Source organism: Balaenoptera musculus, chromosome 3 (assembly GCF_009873245.2).
Source record: "Balaenoptera musculus isolate JJ_BM4_2016_0621 chromosome 3, mBalMus1.pri.v3, whole genome shotgun sequence".
NCBI lineage: Eukaryota > Metazoa > Chordata > Mammalia > Artiodactyla > Balaenopteridae > Balaenoptera > Balaenoptera musculus.
In genome coordinates, this window is record NC_045787.1 from 154836997 (window position 1) to 154861122 (window position 24126).

Consider the following 24126-nt stretch of genomic DNA (forward strand, 5'->3'; position numbering starts at 1 on the left):
TGCAATTTTTGAAAGCTATGATGCAAAATATAAATAAATTTGATTCCATATTGTTTTTCAAATCTATACTATAGAAAGATGACGAACAAAGTCGAAAGAATAATGTCAGTACTAGAGAAATTCAACATGAAAATTGAAAGGCTACCTTGTTTAATATTTTTTTCAAAAATGGAAAGAAAAGATGTAACAAAATAAAAGAAGGCAATGCTTGAAGAGCAGTTCACAGAAAAACAATTATTTACAACAATGTGACTTAAAAACATCAGAATTGTTCTCACTTATGATTGAGTATATAAAATTAAAATGTAAATATAAAGATATTTGCTTTTTTAGATATGTAAGTATTTAAAGGTATGATATATACAGAGCTGGGAAACGTGTGGGGAAGTGAGCTCATTAATTCTTGATAGGAATTTAAATTGGTATAGTATCTTTCACAGGATCTTAGAAAAGAAAATTAATTGCAAATAACATATATTTTGACATTCTTCATGTTATTTTAACAAAAGAAACCTCTATCGTCCATAAAATTACATGTTTAAATTACATGTTTAAATTACATGGTTTTTTTGACCCATTAATTCTGCATATTGAACTCTTTCCTGCATTTATTATTGCACATGTAATATAAATCCTCCATAATCTTCATTATAGCATTGATTGAAATGGATAATACTCAGAAACAATGTATATGTTCAAAGTTATTGAAATGATTGTATAAACGATTTAATAAATAAACCTTATGAGCTGGAAACAAACAATTACTAAATGAAAATAGTATATGTTATGTGGCTTCACTTGGAAATTTTTCCCAAAGTCTTATTAATTTCAAACAAGGAGAAGGCAAAATATAATATACAGTGAGATTTTATGTAGTGTGATAAAAACATGATAACCCATGTTTTTGGTCACAGAATCTCTCTCTATATGAATACTTATATTAAAATAGAAACAATATCTAGAAGTATATAGACTGAACTGTCAAAAAGACTCACTTCTAGAGCATGAGATGGAGTTTAAGGGAGATTTTAATGTGTACCTATCCTTCATTTATAAAATAGTAATCAATAATCACGAGTCATTAAGAAATTAGAAAAGAATACATATACATGTATGCATATGAGATAATATTTAGGAAATTTCCCTATGAATGATTTTCTGTCTTTTTAAAAAATCTCTTAATATATCTTTTTAATTTTGTTATTCCTTCTTTACAGAAATCATTGCCTCATCCACCTTATTTTTTTATTTTATTTTATTTTTGGTAATTATCAAACTGAAAGGGAGAAAAGTAGGAAGAAAGACAGGAAGTTAGGAAGGAAAAAAGACTGAAAGGAATTTTCAATCTCCATAGTAACACCAGTGTTTTAAAACAAACTGCTGCACAATTTCACAGTCTTAAAACTGTAAATCCCGTGAAAGACGAGAAAATTGAGAATGTGGAGCTGAAAATGAGCCAAATGCAGTGGAAGGGCATGAGTCTGGTTTTCAAAAGAACTGGAGTTCCAATCTCCTGAATCGTTTTCACGACTTTGATGTGGAGGTGAGAATGGCTTCTTCACGGGAAGGTTTGAGACAATTGAAAGGAAATGTTCTTGCTAATAACTCACAGCTTGCCAGGTTTTAACCAAGGTGTTGCCCCTTTTCTCCTCTTGGAAGAAGACTGGAGCACTTGTCTTAACCACTGGGGATCTGGGATGGAGTGTCCTCAAGCCATGCTTCTAGCACACACCTCTGTCCATGGAAGAAACCCGTCTCTCAGATGGGATACAGGGTACCTTCACTATCTAAATGGCTCTGGGAAGGGACAAATAGTTTCTCCCCTTAAATTAAAACTTTGGAAGGAATATAATCAGTTTTCTTTTCTCTGTTTGAGGTCCTTCTCAGCATACTGTTCCAGTATTAACCCTTTCCACTTCTCCACCTGCAGTTTACACTTCATAAGTACCTTCTATAGCCCCTGTGAATATCTTCATATTTAATTTAATTGTGCACTTGTTCTTGCACACAATGAATTTTACTGTATGTCATGTGGATCTGTCATCACTCTCTTGGTGAGGGGAGAGATCGGGCAATAACCACTCTTTCATCTTATATACATGGGCACAGCTTGGAAGCTCAAAGAATGAACAATTAGGGAACTTCCCTGGTGGTCCAGTGGTAAAGAATCTGCCTTACAATGCAGGGGACGTGGGTTCGATCCCTGGTCGGGGAACTGGGATCCCACATGCCACAGGGCAGCTAGTCCTGCACACCACAACTGCTGAGCTCGTGCACCTCAACTAGAGCCCGCATGCTGCAAACTACAGAGCCCATGCGCTCTGGAGCCTGTGTGGCACAACTGCAGAGCCCACGCGCCCTGGAGGCTGCGTGCCACAACTAGAGAGAAGCCTGCGCGCTGCAACTAAAGAGAAAACCATGCACCACAATGAAAAGCCCACGCACCCCAGCGAAAGATCCTGCATGCCTCAACGAAGATCCCGCGTGCTGCAAATAAGACTCGACACAGCCAAAAATAAATAAATTAAATAAATAATAAATAAATCTTTTTTAAAAAAGAATGAACAATTAATTGCTTAATGTGGTAGTACAAGTCTTCTCAACCTTGGGGAAACACTTCCTCTTCATTGCTCAAAGTTAGAAAAACTGAAAGGCGGTAACAAGTGCTAAACTGGAGAGATCTGAGCTCTCCCCACACACATGGGCAATGACTCATGGAAAGGTCAGGAAATGAATCCAATGACTGACAACTCACAGTTTTTCAGATATGATTTTGCATGAGTTGGAGACAGCAGAGCAGATCACCTGCATGAAGACTATTGATTTGTAAAACATTTAATTTGTGTATTTCAGAAAGTGTGTGCTAAGAGTGTATCAAAAGGTAAACTTTATTTTCCCTGTAGATGCTGGTCAGAGTGTGAGCACTGTGGTCCCCAAATGCACCATTCCACCTCAGAAATGCCCACACTCAAACAACAAATCAAAGAAATTATTTTGCATTGGTAAATTTATTGCTTTCTTGTGATTAAAAATATGAGTTTTATGTATGTATTTGTCTATAGATTTGTGTCTTGGTATATCAGTCATAATCCATAAACTTTCCAAGAGCAAGGAGGATGTTTCTCATTTTCTATTTTTCTGTTTCTTTGATGCATTTCCTATTTTTTTTAAACTTAACAAAGCAACAAAGAAGTGCAGACTTATGAGTAGAGCTCCTTTTTTGGAGGTTCTGAGACCCAGTTTCCAACATGGTGGATGGGGAGGGTCCCCACAGCAACAAACCTTGGACAGCAGCAGTGTGTCTAAGAGTACAACTCAATTCTGACACTAACTACCCAGAGGAAGTATCAGATTCCACAGGTTAAGTGTTCAGTCCTATAAGATTTCCTCAACCCCCTAACCACTTCAGAAGCCAGTTGCAAGCCCAAGCTGTTACCTGTGCTTCTGACCAACTGGCTACAGGCTGGAGGTTCCATCAATCCCCTCCTTGGACTTCAGATTCCAGCCACAAGTCCAGGTTGTTACCTGTGCTTCTGAGCAGCTGGCTATAAATCAGAAGTTCCCACGACCCCCCTCCTCAGGTTGGATTAATTTGTTAGAGTGACTCATAGAACACGGAAAAAGATTTTACTTACTAGACCACCAGTATATTTTAAAAGGATATAACTCAGGAACAGCCAAGTGAAAGAGGTGCATAGGGCAAGGGATGTTGGAAGGACATTCTCCCTGTATCTCTATGTGTTCACTGACCCGGAAGCTCTCCCAACCCCGTCCTTTTGGGGTTTTATGGAGGCTTCATTCATAGGTATGATTGATTGATTACATCATTGTCTATTGGCTATTGATTCAACCTCTATCCCCTCTCCGCTCCCCAGAGGTCTAGAGGTGAGACTGAAAATTCCAACCCTCTAATCACATGGTTGTCCATTGGCAACAGTCCCCATCCTTAGGTGCTTTCCAAACTCACCTTGTTAATATAACAAAAGACATCTTTATCACTCTCAACACTTAGGAAATTCCAAGGGTTTGGGAGCTGTGAGCCAGGAACTGTGGATGAAGACCAACATATATGAGAAATATATGTTTGGTCATCTGAATGACCAAACATATATTTCTTACAAGTCACAATATCACAGCTCCTAAATCCAGAAATCTACTCACCATTTTTACTTGTATGCCACCAGGTATGATTAAAAATCAGAAGTCAAAATGTGTGGATCTAATGGGAGGATTTCTGCAGGATTGTGTGATCTCTTCTTCCCTCCTGTGTGCACACAGGTGGTCCAGCCAGGTGCAATTCCAGATGCGGGAGGAAATGAAGGCACTTCTCCTGGTCTTGGCCCATTCCTCTATAAATGAAAGGGACCATGATATTTGTGCAGAGGAGCATATGACAATGACAGTAAAATGCAGCTCTCCTGAGGAAAGACTGAGAGGGACCCTGATGGTGGTCTGGGTTTCTCAACAGCCCCAAGCTCTGGTGAAACTTCTAAACCCACAGGGGTCATTAGTACATACACTGAGGTGAGCTGTAGGTATACATCACAGCAAACTCTATAATCTCCCATAGGGTCCAGACAGAAAATGAGACCCATGAAAATTTGTCCCTTGATATGGAAAGAATTTATTACTTCATGTAAGTAAAATCAGGGACTCAATCCATTTTTGTTCTATAAACATAAATACTGATGGATCATTTGCTTCCTTCCTCTGTTCCCAGGAATTATTATGTAACTAAAAAACAACTGAGGTATAATCAGTCCCATCCCACTTGGAAAGAATCACTTTTTTTCCCCTCAGACCTACTGAAAATGGGGCAAAAGTATTCAGACATTGTTTTATTAAGAATTTTATGTATGAAAAAGAAAGAACCCATTGTCCTAGATAGTTGAAAAATTGTTTAGGTGCATTGATCAATTGAAAGTTTATTACAAATTTAAGAAACTGACAAGGAGAAAAATTTTGCTTTATTTAGTTATTTAGTTAGTTAGTTAGGATTTATACTTTAGTTTCAAAACCTAACTAGGGGGAAATTGAGCAAGAATCATGAACTCCTAATTTATTAGACTGTATATATGACTGTGTTTTTAATGCTCTTACAGAGGCATGCCAAGGCTGAAACAGAAAACTAATAATAATAGATAAATGAATACCAATTGAGTCCCTGCAATCAGCCACGCAATATCAGAGAAAAACAGGCTAGCTTGAATCAATTGGCTAAGAGATTTATCAAAATAATTACTGGGTTCTTTGGAATACACACAGTTACAGAGTCAAGGAGTAAAGGAGTAAAAATTTACCATATAGGTAAATGTTTAGAACTTGTAGATTTGTAGAATATGTTTTTTATACAGACATATATACATACATGTGTTTATATGCTGACCACCTCCATCCTTCCCTGTTATAATAAAAGAGTAAATCCACAGAAGACCCCAGAAGCACACAGAAAACATGCATGGAGGGGTCGGTTCTCGGAGAGCAGACAGATTTAATAAATCCCAGTGTTCCCAATTTCTCTGCCCTTTGGGACAATAAGTGTCAAATCACCACTGTAAATTAGCTCAGTTCCTTCTGCCTGCTGATGAAGCTATTTTACTTCCTGTTCCCAGCCAGCCCCACATATCACCTTCCTCCTAGTCCCCTTCCTTCAGGGCCTTTCCATCATGCTAGGATAACTAGTTTAGTTAGTTAATTCACTTGACAAATCAGTCACATGATTGGGTGGTGGGGAAAATGATCAAATTAGTTATTTGAATAAATCAGCCAGTCTTTTGGTAAACTATAAACATAGCTCTGGAGAGTTACAGCTTCGGAAAAACTAATGTTTGAGAATGACTTTTTATTCATTCTTTATGATTTTAGTCATTCTTTATAATGATTTGTGCTAGAAAAAAGTCCAGCTGTAACAGAGGGATGCCTGGAAGAAGGGGAGCGATGGTGGGGAGAGCAGACCAAAGACATCCTGTAGGGAGAGGAGGTAGCTCTACCTTGCAGTTAAGATGAAGAGGGGTTCATAAAGCATGAAAGAGTCAATTTCTATAAATTTTTTATTCCATAGAGTCTTATATAACGTTCCCCACATTCTTAGTGAGTATGCGAATTTGCATATGGAGTGCATACAAGGCAATGCATGAGTCAAAGGTGTCGTATTGTCATAGGGAATCAAAGCTACAGGAGGCTCAGTGGAACCATGCCTGGGCACAGCAATTCATCACGCCACGAGAATCATTACCTCTATTCAAATTTCCTCTATTCAAATTTAGCCTTCTATTCAAATTTCCTCTACACTTAAGCATTGATTTTACTCATTTAGAACTTGACATTAAGCTTTATGTCAGTAGTTGTCTAGTTATAAATTAATAATAATAATAATACCACTATATTACATTTCACAAAATATTTTCAGACCCAGAATTTAATTCTGTCCACCAAAAGTTAATCATTTATTTATTCAACAAATATGCATTGAGTGATAACCACATACAAGATATGTGAGATATATAAGATATGTCAGATATATCATTATCAATAGACAATGATCCCTCCCCTCAGGATGCTTACATTCTATCCAGAAAAGGCAAAAGCACAAATAAATAAATAAATAAAAATAAACCCAATAAATAGGATAACAATAAAATATAGTAGAAGCTGATAAGTACTATATTGAAGAAAAGAGCCTCCATTGGGTCCAGTGAAGGGGAGTGGGAGGGTAAGCTCTGGGTGGGTTCTGGGGTAGGTCAGGTTGTATGGTTCTCAGTGAGAAGCTGGATTTGAGCAGGCTTAAGGAAAGAAAGGGAATGAATTAAAGAGGCATCTGGGAAAAGGAAATTGCAGGTAGAAGGCACAGCTGGGAGAAAGGCCCAATAGTAGGAAGTGCCTGGTGGTGTAAACCCAGCCAGGAGGCCAGAATAGATGGAGAAGAATAAAAGGGGAAGTAAGGGGAGGGAGTTAGAATCAGAGTAGAAACTTGTGCTCAGATCTTCTAGGGTCTGAGGGTTTGTTGCAAAGATTTTGGTTATAACTATAATTTGAATGGAAGGTAACTGCAATGGTACTACAATCTTGGGTGCTAAAAGGATCAGCCTGGCTGCGCATTGAGAAAGGACACAGAAGTGGCTGAGGTAAAGCCAGGATTACTGTTAGGAAACTAATGTAATAACCCAGAGGGAGAGAATGGATGTTAAGATGATGGTTATAGCAGCAGAGTGGTTAGGTTAGCTCTGGCTGAACTCTAGATATATGCTGAAGGTAGAGCCAGCAGGGCTTACTGATGGACTAGATATGAGAAAGTAAAATCAAGAAAGGAGTTAGCCAGATTGCTGGCCTGAGTAACTGAAAAAATGGAGTCTTTATCCACTGGAAAAGATTCTGTGTATTGTGTATGAGTGAATGTGTATGAGTGAGTGTGTATGTGTGTGTGTGTGTGTGTGTGTGTATGGAATTGGGAAGGGAAGGAGTAGGGATTATAATAGGAGATGCACAAAGCTTTGTGAAACTTGGAATGCAAGGGATGAAGAAAGATTTAAGTTGGTTTAGTAACTAACATACATCATGATAAGATGCACATTGAGATAATAGGATTAAAGGGTGACAGTGGAGACTAGGATGTTAGCTTTCTTGGTAGGGAGGAGGTATTCTTGGGATTCCCTTTTCACCCCTTGAAGAGGGCAGCAGGCCTGAAGCCATGAGGCTTCCTTGTCCTGGTGAATGGGTGGAGCCCCCAGGGGTGACATGATCTTAGACCAGTGACCCTCTTGATCCTTATGGGAAAGGGGCTCTACTGCTCTGAGTGTATGTTCTCTGTCATGACTCCTGTCATAATTGCTGGCCCTATAGTGATATGAATACTCAGGTGTTACAATAAGTTGTCATGCCTCATTTAAGCCCTGATGATGGGGAAGCATGAACTGAGACCCACTGCATAAACCAGTTTCTACTTAGATCATGAATAGAAAAGGCCTAGAGAATTCATGGTATATAAAATATCAACAAGAGGGATGTAAGGGTACATTATTATTACCTCTGTTTCCAAAAGAGACAAAGAGGGGAATTGTTTGTTCATGATCAAATATACATGTATCAAATATGAATATACAGAAATCTTTGTTGAATACAAGGCCCCTTCAATAAAATATGTAGAGTCATCTGGAAATACAGTTTGATAAAATTTTGCTATTTCTAAACTTATTATACTCCATAATGTTCCTCCAAATGTAAAAAGTCTGAAAAGAAATATATTAAAAAATATAGAAAGAAAACTATATTAGTAATGTTATTGCAAAGTATGTGAAAGATTTTAGTCAAAGAAATCTCTCTAGGGCTTCCCTGGTGGCGCAGTGGTTGAGAGTCTGCCTGCCAATGCAGGGGACACGGGTTCGAGCCCTGGTCTGGGAAGATCCCACATGCCGCGGAGCGACTGGGCCCGTGAGCCACAATTACTGAGCCTGCGCGTCTGGAGCCTCTGCTCCGCAACAAGAGAGGCCGCGATAGTGAGAGGCCCACGCGCCACGATGAAGAGTGGCCCCCGCTTGCCGCAACTAGAGGAAGCCCTCGCACAGAAACGAAGACCCAACACAGCCATAAAATAAATAAATAAATAAATATTTAAAAAAAAAAAAAAAGAAATCTCTCTAGATGAGAAAAGCTCCTTAAAAGTCAAGGTACAGGGTTTCCCTGGTGGCGCAGTGGTTAAGAATCTGCCTGCCAATGCAGGGGACATGGGTTCAAGCCCTGGTCTGCGAAGATTCCACATGCCACGGAGCAACTAAGCCCGTGAGCCACAAGTACTGAGTCTGCGCGTCTGGAGCCTGTGCTCCGCAACGGGAGAGGCCGCAACAGTGAGAGGCCTGCGCACGGCGATGAAGAGTGAGTGGCCCCCGCTCGCCACAACTGGAGAAAGCCCTCGCACAGAAACGAAGTCCCAACACAGCCAAAAATTAATTAATTAATTAATTAATTAATTTAAAAAAAAAGAAAAGTCAAGGTAGAGTTAAAGTAGAGGATTAAAGTCTTGGTGGATTATTATCAGGATAAGGTTATCTAAATTTTCTATTAATTAATAATTATTTAGTATTTAAGCATTTTAGCATTTGGTTAGCAATTATTTATTAGACATAGATATAGAGAAAGATGGTAGCAGAGTTAGCTTTCAATAATTTTTAAGAATTTTGTTGGAAATGTACAGAATATACTTTAAAAATAAGTCAAATATTATTATCATTTCATCATTCTGGTCATTTTTACATTGTATTTAAGTAGTAAAGTTGAATTTAAACCAATCATATAAATCACAACCTTACTTATTTCCCAAAACATTGGGAGGTCAATATCATTGTTCCATGTACAGGAATCATACTAAGTAGCTGAGACTGAGACAGAGAGGTTGCTTGTTTGAAGTCTTACAACTAGTAAATGACTAGGTCAAAGAACTAGTTGAATCAGAATTCTGAGAAATTTCTACTCTAAAAAATGTATTGATGCTGTACATCTGAAACTAACACAATATTGTAAATCAACTATGCTTCAATTAAAAAAAAATGTATCCAAAGATAAAGGAAAAAGTTGTAAGGGATAAGGCATGGGGCTCAGTGATATTAGAATCAGAGGAATGAATTTCATCATTCTCAAAAATTGACCCCTGAGTGAAGAGGATTTAAAGAGTAATTGAATAGTCATAGGAATCATGAATATATAAAGAGATGGTTCTGAATATATTAATCTAGAAGGAAATGGAAGGTTAAGCAATAAGAGGTATAAAGCAAGAAAAGAAGAAGCAATAAAGAGCAAAAGTGAGAGAGACAGAGACAGAAAGATGCAGAGGCAGAGAGACAGAGAAAGAGGAGAGAATAAGAGAAGGAAAATAAGGAGGAGGAAAAAGAATTACGGAGCTGATGCTAGAACAATATTGGACTGTTCTGAACCAATTTAAGAATTGCCATTTCTAATTTTTAATATATGGAAGATTGGAATGAAGAGGTTTTAAAAGGAATGAGACATTAAAATAAATGTATAGATATCTTTAATACGAGGTCCATTCATTTGAAGAAAACACATCAAGAAAGTATGTGGAGCCATTTGGGAAAAAGAGTGGTAAGTCTGCTCCATTTCTAAAATTACTATTCTATACAATCCTTGTCCAAACAGAAATATTTTATATTTTCTCTTTTGCCCCATGGGAAAAGGTCCACAGTGACAAGGAATGAAGTGCTGACCTAAATGGGGACATCTGTTGAGCCTTCACATATGTATACCCTCCATTCTACTCCAGGAAACTTTGCTAGGCTTGGGGTGTATCTTAGCAACAGAATTTTAGGAAGGATCGTCTGTAATGTTAGAAGCAGGGTGAAAATGACCCCTGGATGCCCAATTTTCTAACTCCACTTCTGTCATAGGTGGTAAGATAAGAGGAGTCGTGTCACAAATGAAAAAATAAGGTCGAAGAAAACCAGAGAAAAGGTGATTGAACGTGTAAATATAAGACCCATTTGTGATGTTGTAAAAGGAGATTTCACCTGCTTCATAGTCCAAGAAAATCCCAATGCAGCGAGGCTGTTCCAGGTGGAGGAGAGGAACTGATGGAGAGGCAAGGACCATGTACTCACTCCCTTTCAGTAGCCACATGGCCCAGACCCCGTTCTCAGGAGATGGTGTGGTTTCCCCCTTTCTTGACACTGTGTCTTGACAGACACCTAACCCCCATTCTGCTCTTTCTCCCACCACGACTTCCCAGTAATGCCTCCCTGATGAGAAGTTCTGCAAACCCAGGATACAAGGCCATGTGTCAAATCGCTCAGGGTTGTTGGGGACATCCCTCCATAGTTCTCCATCCTGCACACTGCGCAGGTCAGCCGTCAAGAGGAGGCTAGGATGTGCTGTAGCGGGATCCAGTTTTATGTCAACTGCAGAAAGAATTTTGTGGAACATGTAAAAGAACAGAAAAGACTGGTGAAAACTTAGGAAGCCATGATATTGAGAACTGTCACGCCATTCCTCATTCTCCCTCTAATCACTCCTGGAGATAACAAAATATGTGTTTCACCTTGCAGGTCGATGAGTATATGCTTTATTGCTTTTGAGTGTATTCCACTGCTATGTCTGCATAATCCAGGACTCATTACTGCCCCAATTAAAACATAACCATTGATGATAAGACAAACCATGTGCATAACAATTTAGATTCCTTTTATCTCTATCCAGAGAACTTTGGAAGATCTTTGCTGCTCTTTGGAAAATCTGCATTTAAAATAAAATTTGCAACTCCCTTGGGATTTTTTTTCTCCTCAAAGCCTATAGGAAAAATTCATTGGTATAAAATCCACCACTTTCAAAGCTATGTTACTATGGTAGGAAGAATTCTAAGATGAGCCTCATGACCTTCAGACCCTGGTGGTACTCTCATGATTCTGTTATATTATGTGACAAGAGGGAGGTTATCTGAGTGGGTTTAATAAAATCATCTTTTAAAATCAGAGAGGTTTCTTTGGCTATCAGGCTGCCACCAGAAGTGAAAATCAGAGAGATTTGGGTTTGATGTGTCATTGCTGCCTTTGAAGACGGAGTGGGCCACAGCTGAGGAGAAGGGGGAGTGATCTCCAACTGATAACCAGCAAGGAGATGGAAATCTCAGTCCCACAACTGCAAGGAACTGCTTTATATCAACACACTGAATAAGCTTGCAAGTGGACTCTTCCCTGGACCCTTTAGAGAAGCCCAGCCTGGTCAACACCTTGATTTTTGATCTTATGAAACCTTAAGCAGAGATGCCAGCTGATCCCATGTGGTTATCTGATCTGAAGAACTGTGAGCCAATAAATGGATGTGGTTTTGGGTAGCTAAGTTTGTGGTAATTTGCTATGCAGCAATAGAAAACTACTACTGATACTGTGAAGTCCCAGTGAGATTGATATGAAATTTTATTTGTACATATAATTAATAAATAAATCTACAAATGAAATGACTTCAGTGAAGAAGGGAGGATGTAAAATATTCAGTGTCTTTTTTTTTTGGTAAACATTCAAAAATAGTAAATTTCATTAATCATATTTTAATTTTTAATATACTAATAACAAATACTAATATGCTGACTGTTATTCTTATTTGCCTCTAAACCACTTCTAGCTATCTTTTGTTGATACTCAAACCTGAATGGGTCACATAAGTAGTACATCATCTATACTATCCCATGGAACCACCCTCAAGGGTGCCATTATCATCCTCATATTGTAGATGAGGAGACTCAGAGTCCAACAAGAGATTATGTGGTTTTCCCAAATTGTATGATTTTCCTGTCATAAATAATGGGGATTGAAAAGTGGGTCTCCGTGGAATTGTGTTAGGCCTATTTAACAGATGTCATGTCATCATGCATCATTCCCACTCCAGCACACTTATTTGCTCCATTTATAAGAAAATAAATCTGTGAAATAGTTATTAATACATCTATCTCCAGTTCCTCTCCCTACCTCTTCTTTCTTAAACTCAGTTGCTCACCAAGATAGAATAATATCTTAAGCAAACTACTCCTTCTTCCCAGTGCCCCATGCATTGATAAATGATCAGTCCTTAAAGTTCACCTTAAATGTCTTTTCTGTAGCACTCAACACTGTTGAGAATCCTTTTGTCCTGGGAAATGTCACTTCCCTTTCCCAAAGACACCAGTCATCATGCTTTCCCTCCCTCTCCACTGGCCTCCCCTTCTCGCTCTCCTTTGCTGTTTTCTCCTCTTCTCCTCCATCACTGCTATTCGAGAAGCCAATGGTCTCAGGATTGGGACCTCTTGCCTCTTTCTCAGATCACTTCTGATGTGTTCTGGGGCTGGCAGGCACATTGCATTAATTAAATTCCATTCATACGCTTACTAATTCCAAATATATATATCTAGCCTAGATTTTTCTCCTGGAACTCCATATTTGTAAATTCATCTGTGTACCTGACATCAACATTTGGATATTTAACATTCATCACAACATTGATGTGTCTAAAACCCATTTCCCTTTTTCTGCCTCGCCTGCAGCTTTACCTGTCAATGTAAACAGCGATTTCATTACCCAGTTCTGGAGATTTAAACCTTGGAATCATTCACAACTTTTCTCCTTCTCTGACACCTCATATCTAATCCAACAGCAGATCTTGCCAGCTTTGCCTTCAAAATACCAAGATTCTGTCCATTTCTCTGCACCTCCAGTACTACTACCCTTGTCCAATGGACAGTCGTCTCTGATTGAATTATTACAAAGGGTCCTAACTGGCTTTCCCACATCAAGACTTGCCCCTCTGTAATTTATTCTCAATAAAGCACACAGAGTGATCGCCACAAAACATTAATCTAATCATCCTATTCCTCCATTTACAACTTTTAACTGATGTTCTATTTCACTTGGAGGTAAAGCATTGCTCACAGTGGCCTGCCTGTTGGGTCCTGTGCTACTTGGACTTTTCTTGGCCTCTCCAGCTCTCCCCTCACTCACTCCACCACAGCCGCACAGAACTCCTCATAGCTCCTGGAATGCATCTTCCATACTTCCATCTCAGGCCTTGGCACTCATTTCTGATGCCTGGAATGCTTTCCTCCAGATCAGATATTTGCTGAGTTATCCCCTACTGAGTGACGTCTTCCTTGATGATCAAATTCCAAATTAGATGCTCTAACCCCAGAACTTCTGGCCACCCTTAATTTATTCTTTTTTTCAATATTCTGTATCGTCTTCTAACATTCTGTGTATTTTGCATAATTTAAGCAAATATATGCAACATGAAGCTGTAGATTTGTAAGTTGATGTTATTGTTCAATTTTATATTCTAATGTTTAGAAGAGTAGCTGTCATAAAATACACAATATTTGTGGAATTGATTAGTTAATTCAGTAAAAATAATTGGGAATATGGAGACACTGATTATGAGAGTGTAGTAACTTGCAACATTTCATGCAGTTAGTACATATTACTTTGCCCATCAGAACATTGATTAAATCATTGAACAGGACTGATGAGATGGGTTTTCTCATCATGGGACAAAGTGGTTTCCCTGTAAGTAATAAAGCCACTATTTAGCCACTGTCTGTTTTCATTACTTGGTATAAATTGAATATAAAAAAGAAATTAAAAGTATTGAACCGTTACTGTTTTAAAAAACAACATAATAGGACCAAACAAACTAATTATAACACCACAGAGCCTACAGAGAGTACTTAAATATAATTGACTGAATATTTTTGGCTTTATTAACTATCTAATTTAAGAAATTCATCAAATTGCCAGATAATAAAATAATCCAAACCTTATATTATTTGATACACTGCAATGCTTTCATATATTGATGATTTTTTGTTTTCAAATATGTTTCATTTTGTCCTCCAAACAATACAATTTTTTAGCATTTTACAAACAAGGAAATGGAGATTGATTAGAACTAATGTTACTTATATCACAACTAATATCACTTTCAAGCCCACCATTCTAACCAAATGTAGTTTATATGGGTGTCAGTGACTCTGATATTCTTTCATACTATTCAGAAGTATCCCAACATTCTTTTTTTTTTTTTTTTTTTTTTTATTCTGAGCACGGTGCTATCTCCCTTCCTCCCTTATAGTTTGGCATAAACATGTGACTCACTTCTATCAATAAAATCTTCAGGAAAGCCATGTGTGCCACTTCGGAGTAGTGCCTGATTCATCATAACCTTGCCCTTTTCCATGGCTACCAGCAACAGGAAGGAGGTGGGGCTCTGTCTGCACGGGTTCCCAGAGTGAGATTACGTGAAATTAAAGCCTCCACAATCTAGTAATCAACCTAAAACATGATCTCGAAATAAACCTTTCTGATTTTAGCCATTAAACTTTGGGTTCTCTTTGTTACTATAGCCTGACTGCTACAGTAACAAATTGCAATAAGAGCCAAATTCCAGGTGTCACAGTTCCTCAAGCTCTAAAATGCAGCCTACCTTGGAACTTTCTCAACATTTCCCTCATCCCAGGGATGCGACACATCGTCTTCAGCTCCATGGGGATGGTCTCCGGATCCAGCCGTGTAACACTCTCACTTCTGAGAAGAGCGCAGAACCCACAGTTCTCAGTAGGTTATCCACCAACCTCCCCAGCCTCTCCCAACCCATTCTTTGATTCAGAAAGTAAACGTACCGGCTCAAGGCTCCTCCCGCACCCTGAAAGTGAAAGAGAAACACAAGTAGGTGTGAGTTAGACCTCTGAACTGCTTTTGACAGACTGGGGACACACCATGAATATCTTTTTAGGAATTACTGGAAATCATTAATTATTAAGGTAAAACTATAAGCGACATGACTCTCTCTTAATAAAAGCTAAAAACAGGCTGTTGTTGAGTTTTCTCATGAATTTAAAATAATATAATCAGTTTGCCTCTATTAAAATAAAATCAGACCACACAAAGTTTAGATTAATTCCTATAACATCTATTGGTTTATCTATTTTCTGAATTGATAATTCTGACATTTGGATATTTTAGTAAAGAGTTACATTCTGTGAATGTAATTAGGGTAAAAACAGATTCTAAGTATCTGCAGAATTTATTTGAGTAACAGTGAAAGGTTAGACATAAAATGTTGCTCTCAATGTCCTTTTAAGAAAACCCTAAATTCCTCATTCCTTGAACCAACATACCATGTCTAAATTACCTAAGTGGATAAAAATAGAAGTCATTAATATCTAGCAACATTTTATCTCAGAGTAGATTATTAAATAAATCACCTGCATTGCATTTCCCCTCTCCCTCTAAAAAATAGCCACCTGTCAGATTAATTTTGACAGGGCATAAAAACAGGGAAATGATTAGCTTTACTTTTCATCGGAATGACAGGCCTTGTTTTTGGCCATTGCGGGTGAAATATAGCTTACTGGTACTGAGAAAGAAAGGGAAAAGTGGGTATAAAAATGAAACTAAATTATTTGAGAATATATTCTCCCTAAGATTTATATTATAAGACATTTTAACATTTCTTCAGTGCTAATAAATGATAACTTTATATACATTGTGTTTTGAGATATGGTAAGATGAGATAATGAATATTATTGAAAATGCCAGAGTTCTTGTGTTTATTTACTGTCTGAAATTTAGAAAATTTATTCCTTTCTGACAGTTTGCTCACTAGGAAGTGGGCATAGCAATAATAATAAAGATAATAACAATACTAATAACAACAACACAAGTTTTACTGATATATAGATATATTGAAGACAAAATGGGACAAATTAAATAAAAATGTTTTGTAAATGCATTCATTTAATGACCCCCCACTCTGTAACCAGTGCTATTTATCACAGTACTTGTATGAGGATAGGAATTGCTTAGTTCAGAAATCCCTAAATGAGGCATTGGGGATGAGATACAATGAAGCATGCCCAGAAAATTTCTATTGCAATGAGTTCTATCATGATAGCATGCACCCAGCAACAACGATGACTTTCTCAATTCACTTGGGATTTAATGCCTTCAAGGAGGATTAAAAGGAAATATTTCCTTTTCCCTGTTATTTGTCTCTTTGCTCTGTAATCTCAAATATATTGTGGGCAAGCTGCATAGAGCCCAGGTAATCTCTCCCTACCACACCTGGAACAGTCATGCAATATGGGCTAGAAAATTAGCATTTGTCTTAAAAATTAACATGCAAATTTCAAGGTGGACAATTTAAAATATTACTCATACTTTTGGCTATTGACATTTAAATGGGTTAACTAGACTTTTTTGGATTGGCCATCACTGAAATACAGCAATATCATCATTGACCGATTTTGAGGTTATAGATTGTCCTTTTTCTGTTTAATCATATGTAAATCATTAAATTGATTTTAGTTTTAAAAATATTTAAGTTTTGTCTTTAGTATGAACTATTTTATATGATTCTCTAGGGTCCCTTCTGATTCTGATGCTAGGATTAAGAATTAAGATGCTTTCCAAGTAAATTCTAGGGTGCCCTTTTCCTAAAGATCATAAATGCTTAAGGTGTTTGTCTCTGAAAGCTGCTATCTGTCCCCTTGTTCTCAGGTCTGCCCCTCCCTCCCCTCCCAGGCACCCAGCCCCACCTCCAGCAGACCCAGGGCTGGGCGCTGGCACCTCTCCTCCAGCTCCTCTGCCAGATCCTTCAAGGCCCTGCTCTGATGAACCAGCCGGTTCTTGCTCTCCCGCAGTCTCTGCAGGGTGGCTCGCTCCTCCTCCTCCAGTCTTCTAAGCTGCAGTTGCTCCTCCAGGGCTAGTAAGCCACGATACTTTTCAAACTCCAACCTGAAGCGTTGCCTCTGTGTTTCCACTTTCTCCTGGAGTGACACAGTGCATCAAATGATCAGCAGTTGGGGCAGAGCATTTGGCTTCCACCTTCACGGATGGGATGACGAAGCTGGAGAAGGCAATGTCTGGCGTGATCTCATCTTCATAACTCTACGAACGGACCCACTGCATTTTAACAACATGCAGAATCCAGAGACTACTCATGAGAAGTGGCCTGCTAGAGTTTTCAAACTTAGAGTTTGAGAAATACTGTTGGATTTGGGTTCCCATTTCCATGGACTTGAGGACAAGGCACTTTCATATTCAAGTTTCAGTACCATACGTAAAATGGGGGAAAAGAAGGGTCTGGGAATTAGAATTAAATATCAAACTGTTGAGCACAGTGACTAACATAGAGTAGTTGCTCAATAGAAGTTAAAATTTACTATCAGTCACTGGAATGAGAACTGTGTGGAAATAACTGAATTATGAAGAGAGATTAGAGAGACCTGGATTTGTAAATGTGAATAAGAAAAGGTTTAGAGATTAGAAAATATTCCTCAATAATGTGGTAATCATGAAACTATAAGGCTAACATTCTCTGCAGAGCCAAGAAAGAAATAAGTTATTCTCAGGCCACTTATTGCAAAGGTTCAGGGAATTCATCTTGATTTCTACCCAAATCTCACCTCTATAATTTTTTAATAGACCTAAGGAACACATTTCGATACAGCATTAATATATCTAAATTTTATTCTCTGGAGACTGGTATATGGAAAAGTAGCTTTAAACTAAGAATAAGAGGCAAATTGCCCTCCCATAGTCTCTCCATATTTTGAATTCTCTGGTCCATTATTAAACATTATACCATTTTGGTTCAATTTAAGAACACAAGCTAGTGCCTTTAAAAGAATTCTAATAACGGTTTTCCTCAAATTTCATAAGACTCAAGTCTTTCCTCCAATTTCCCATTTCTGCCTCCTTCTGCCACTTTCTAAACAACTAGATTCATATAATTCTGACCTCTTTAAAGTCAACCAACTGTGAATTCCATATTCTGCTCTGAAAGGTACAACTCATTGAATTTCTCCCCCATTCTCCATGTTGGAGGCTGTGCTATTGAGGAGTGGTGCTAATAACTCAGTCATTGAAAAAAAGTGGAATTATGTTTGGGTCATGAAAGATGACATGGTCCAGAAGGGTTTTAGTTGCAATTCACTGTTCTCTCATATCATCCTTTTGAGTACTACAATTATATCTACAGATACAGAAAGGCTAAGGGTTTTCACAGAATTTAGAGTTTATTTTATTAAGCCCATGCTTGTTGCTTTTGGCTCACATAGATACATTCTCAAAGGTAAAAATCATGCTAGTTTATTTGGCCTAGGACAGGGATCTTAGAATCATCTCTACTTTAGAATAATCAGCGGAGGGTTCAAAAAATGAAGGAACCCAGATCTCAGATATGGAATTTCTGATTTTGTAAATTTGTGGTCAGGTCAGGATTAAAAACAATTGACTTGGATTGTTAGCATAAAAAGAATAAAAATTATCAATAAACATCACTATCAATGAACTTTACATATAATATACATAACTATGGGAAAAGATAAGACTTATCACAGGAGAAAAATATGGCAAAAATAATCCTTATGAAAATATTGTCAGAAAACAGAGTACAAGACAAAATTTTTGAGAAAAGAAGAAAGAATTATAAAAATAAAAGGGTTCCTTGGAGAAGGACAGAGAAGAGAAATATTCTATAAAATAGATTCTATATATAATACACATTATATAAATAAAAACACCTATGTAATTTCTATATACAGCTTCTCAATATTGACCCTATTGACATTAGACCAGGTGATTCTTTGCTGTGATTTTTTGGGGGGAGAGGTGACTGTCCTGTGCATCGCAGGGTGTCTAGCAGCATTTCTGGCCTCTACGCATGAGATGCTAGTAGAGCACCCACCCCCTCCCAGTTGTGACAACCAAAAACATCTACAGATATTACAAAATATCTCTTGGAAGGCAACACTTGCGCCAGGTTCAGAATCACTCTGTGTATGTTTGTGTGTGTGTATGTGTGTATGTATAAATAGGTAAGAGAAAAAAAGAGCTCATGAGGGGCTTCCCTGGTGGTGCAGGGGTTAAGAATTCCCCTGCCAATGCAGGAGACATGGGTTTGAGCCCTGGTCCAGGAAGATCCCACATGCCGTGGAGCAACTAAGCCCATGCGCTGCAACTACTGAGCCTGTGCTCTAGAGCCCGTGAGCCACAACTACTGAGCCTGTGTGCCACAACTACTGAAGCCTGCATGCCTAGAGCCCATGCTCTGCAACAAGAGAAGCCACCGCAATGAGAAGCCCGCGCACCACAACAAAGAGTAGCCCCTACTCGCCACAACTAGGGAAAGCCTGCGCGCAGCAACGAAGACCCAACACAGCCATAAATAAATAAATAAATAAATAAATAAATAAATAAGAGAGCTGATGAGGTATAAAAAAGAGAAAAAATATTTATGAATGACTGAAAAAGACTGAAAATTCAGACTGTCTTTCTATATGTAACATGATGACTATTAGCCTGTATTTCATATATATAAGTGATGTGAAATATTTACTATTTCATTCATCTAACAAATATATATTTTTTAAACTAGTACTGACAGTACTAGAACTCTGTTCTAGGTGATGCAGTGAGTTAAGATGAGTAAAATCAAGTGAGTGAGTAAGATCAAGATCAGTAAAGTTTATTTACAATTTGGATTGGGGTAATATTAACAAAGATAAAAAGAACACAACTGTACAATATAATCTGAGGGGATGAGGTGATCCAGGGTGAAACTGAGATTTTTTCTTGAGTACCTATGTAGATGGAACAAAAGTGCTGGAGTGCTGGTGGAAGAATGATTTAGTGACCCAAATTTGGATCCTTCAAATAGGCTAGGCTCCTGAACCCCAATATTCTCTCACCTTCCAAATGACAGTTTTCTTTCCCACATTGGCCTCCTGAGTCAAGGCTTCCTCCATCTCTTTCCTCACATGTTCCTGGGCCATCTGGAGCTTTACCTGTTTGGGAAGATATGCTGCAGCCGTTACAGATACTCTCATTCAGTACTTAATATTGACTGGGTGTGGGGGGAAATACAAAGATGAGCTAAAACAGGCCCTAGAAAACATATAAAAATGTTCGACCTCATTAATAACTGTTAAACATAAATATGTTTTTAAATGTTGATGCCAGATGGAATCAAAGATGTATCTAAAAGTGTGTTCATTGTATTTTAAATAGTAAAACTGTAATTAACCAAAATGTTAAAAATACGGGAGTGAGAAAAATTTTATTTTCACAGGATGGAATTAAAATAAGGCGTTGCAGAATATTTAATGACAAGAAATACAAGTATAAAGAAAATTAAAATAAGTATACTTCATGCAACTTTGCACCAAGTTTGAAAAATAAAAATGCTTATGATGAATATATAAAAACTAGGCAGAGACCAATGAAAATATATTCAATAAACAAAATCTCATATCCTAATTCTTGGTTGAAAAGTGACGCTATTCCTTATATCTATATATTTCAACTGCTTACAGTTATTTATTACTTTATAATCAGAAGTGTATTTATTATATTTGGCAGAAGAAAACTTGTAAGTTAATATTTACTAAATGAAAAAGAAATACAGAGTGTCATAAATCTTACAAGGGGTAGAAAAATAATTTAATGAAAAGTAAATCTCTTTCAACCTTAGGACCCCTGCTAGAGGTAAACACATGTATTTTATTTACAGAGAACACACACAAAGATAGACACATACACACATTTTAAAACTCTTCCCAAAGTCATTCAATAAGTCTCAGAAAAAAAAAAAAACAAACTAGCAAACAAAAAACGAAATTCTTCCCAAAGTCATTGAACAAGTCCTACACATCAATGTTGTTCTTTTTTAAAGATAATATTCTAAGGTAGAGCACATAAAATGGCAGTAGAATCCATGGAGGCATTTAAAAAGATGAAGAAACTAGCAATTTTTTTAGTGTTTGGAAGGAATAGAATACTTCAACACTTATGGACAAAAGAAATTGTAAGCAAAAGCAAGGAGGTAAAAACCTGTGGCATGTTTGGGGACAACAGTGATTAGGCTAGTTTTGCTGGATCGAATGGTTGGTTTAGACAAGAGCTATAGTAAGAGAACTTAGGGCCTTAGAATGTCTTGATTGATAGGCTAAGGAGTTTAGAAGATATTTATTTGGTATTTAGCTGAAGAGCTACTGAAATAGAGAAAACTTCCTTAGAAATATGACATTATCCATGCAATATATAGCACCTTATGGACTGAAAGAAAAAAAGGCAGGAATATATTTCAAAAGTCTAGCTAGAAAGTAGCTAGCAACTGAATTTTGCAGAAGACAACCAAAATCAAGAAGAAACACTAAGAAAGATATCTCTTGGTAGGTCCAGAGGGAAGTTGAGGGGAAAAAAATCACAAACCTTGATTTAGAACAATCAAAGTTAAAATAATAATTATTATTACTAATTATTGTATTATTATAAATTATAATACATAATATAAATATACAAAACATCAATTATACATTATTAATAATAATTTATTAATTTAATTAATTATTATTATTATTTTAGAAAGTTGATATTTGCACTTTATTTCATTGTGATTTCAGGTAAAGGTCGGTAGATTAAAGATGACTTTAACCCCCTTTGTGCTAGCAGCCGTTCCCGATGTTGAGAATTTAAATGTGTTCAGAATATGTCCAAAAACTTTTGATGAGCACCAGCAGGGAGAATCTTATTCATAGGGTTTCACAGATGTCACTTTTGTGGGCCAGGTACTCCAATATGAGTCACCTTTTCATTGAGGATGCTCACATCAAAAGTCCACAAATATGTGTTGACTAGAGAAGGGCCTGTGTGCTTAGCTACTGGATTTCTACTTCAGAGTAACATGCATTGGCAGGCTTTAAAGGTGATCGGAGCCCTGTGCCCATCCAGACACTATTCTTAGCAAATGTTCAAACATGAAGGTTGCTTTATGCACCCCAATGTTCACTGCAGCACTTTTACAATAGCCAAGACATGGAAACAACCTAAATGTCCATTGACAGATGAATGGATAAAGAAGATGTGGTACATATATACAATGGGATATTAGTCAGCCATAAAAAAGAATGAAACAATGCCATTTGCAGCAACATGGATGGACCCAGAGATTATCATACTAAGTGAAGTAAGTCAGACAGAGAAAGACAAATATCATATGACATCACTTATATGTGGAATCTAAAAAAATGATACAAATGAACGTATTTACAGAACAGCAATAGGCTCACTGACTTCAAAAACAAATTTATGGTTACCAAAGTGGAAAAGTTGGGGGGAGGGATAAATTAGGAGTTTGGGATTAACATATTCACACTACTGCATATAAAATAGATAATCAACAAGGACCTACTGCATAGCACAGGGAACTCTACTCAATATTCTGTGATAACCTATATTGGAAAAGAATCTGAAAAAGAATGGATATATGTATATATATAACTGAATCACTTTGCTGTACACCTGAAACTAACACAACATTGTGAATCAACCATACTCCAATATAAAGTAAAAATTTTTTTAAAACGAAGGTTGTTTTGGTGACAATATTAATTAACATAGAGATAAACACTATGCAAAAGCAAGACATTATACAAATGATAGTTATTAGGAAGTGTTTACAATAACTATGTGCACCTGTAACTAAGAGCCCACTGGACAGCACAGCCCTCTACACCAGAGCTCTAGCTGTGGAACCCAGATTATCAACATCAGGGAAATTAAGACCAGCATGAAATTAAATGTCCAGAGAGAATTTCACGGGAGAGGAGGGCAACCTAAAATAATGGTGTGTGTGAGCTCCTGAACAGGGGTCCCAAAAGGTGGGGTGTGCACGGAGCAAAGGCATGGAGACCTCAAGGTGAATGTGAGCCAGGAGGGTGGTTGGTGCGGAGGGCACAGGTCATTCAGATCAGGTGGTATCATTTGGCTCTGTCCCTAGCAAGGCACTTTTCACACCTCTGACTCGGTCGGCTCCTCTGTTACAGATCCGCATTTCCAGACCCAGGAATCGCGGCCCTCCACGTGCCACGGTAACACCTCTCACCTGGTAGCACCTGGCGGCCTCCTGCAGCGGTGTTGTGCGGTGGCTCCTGTGCTCTGGGGTGGTGTCACAGACCCAGCACAGAGCCTCCTGGTCTTCCTCACAGAAGCGACTCAGCTCCTCGCCGTGCCTCACGCACAGGCGCGCCCCCGAGGGCCCCGCGCCGAGCCCCAGCTGCCGCACGCTGTCCACGAGGCTGGCCAGCTGCCTGTTGGGGCGAAAGCTCTCCAGCCTGAAGGGACCCCGGCACTGCGGACAGGCATAGAGGCCGCTCTGTGCACTGTCGGACTTCTCGCAGAACTCGGAGATGCATCTGAAGCAGAAGCTGTGGCCGCAGTCCACACTGACCGGTTTCTGCAGGAAATCCAGGCACACTGGGCACCTGGCCTCCTCGCACAGCCGCTCCCCGGGCCCCCCCGAGGCCATGGCCGGCCGGGCCTCGCCTGGCCCTGCTGATAGCAGAGCTGCCTTCCCCAGCTGCCTGCGCTATCTCCCCTGGTGGTCTGGCACAGAAGGGAGGAACCCCACAGCCTCATGAGAAGCAGACCCAAGATGGGTTTTATCTGCTGGCCAGAGTCCAAATGAGCTACTCCGGGGGAACAACTGTAACTCAGGCACCCTCAACCACAAGGATAAAATTAACATTCTAGTTACCCTAGCCTCCTAGGAAACTGATCGTTTCTAACAGAATCCCTCATAGTATACACCTTATTGGAACCCGAA

At 38.4% G+C, this 24126-nt stretch overlaps 1 protein-coding gene across 1 annotated transcript; it reads right to left on the reverse strand.

Annotated features, from left to right (window-relative positions):
- Positions 1–10004: 10004 nt before the first annotated feature.
- Positions 10005–23829, reverse strand: TRIM58 (tripartite motif containing 58). Its single transcript, XM_036849423.1, has 6 exons — positions 23407–23829; positions 20213–20308; positions 17057–17287; positions 15140–15162; positions 14944–15044; positions 10005–10901 (listed from the first exon to the last, which is right to left on the reverse strand). Exons 1-6 carry the CDS (start codon positions 23827–23829, stop codon positions 10312–10314), a joined length of 1464 nt encoding a protein of 487 aa, XP_036705318.1. The 3' UTR covers positions 10005–10311.
- Between the last annotated feature and the right edge of the window lie 297 nt (positions 23830–24126).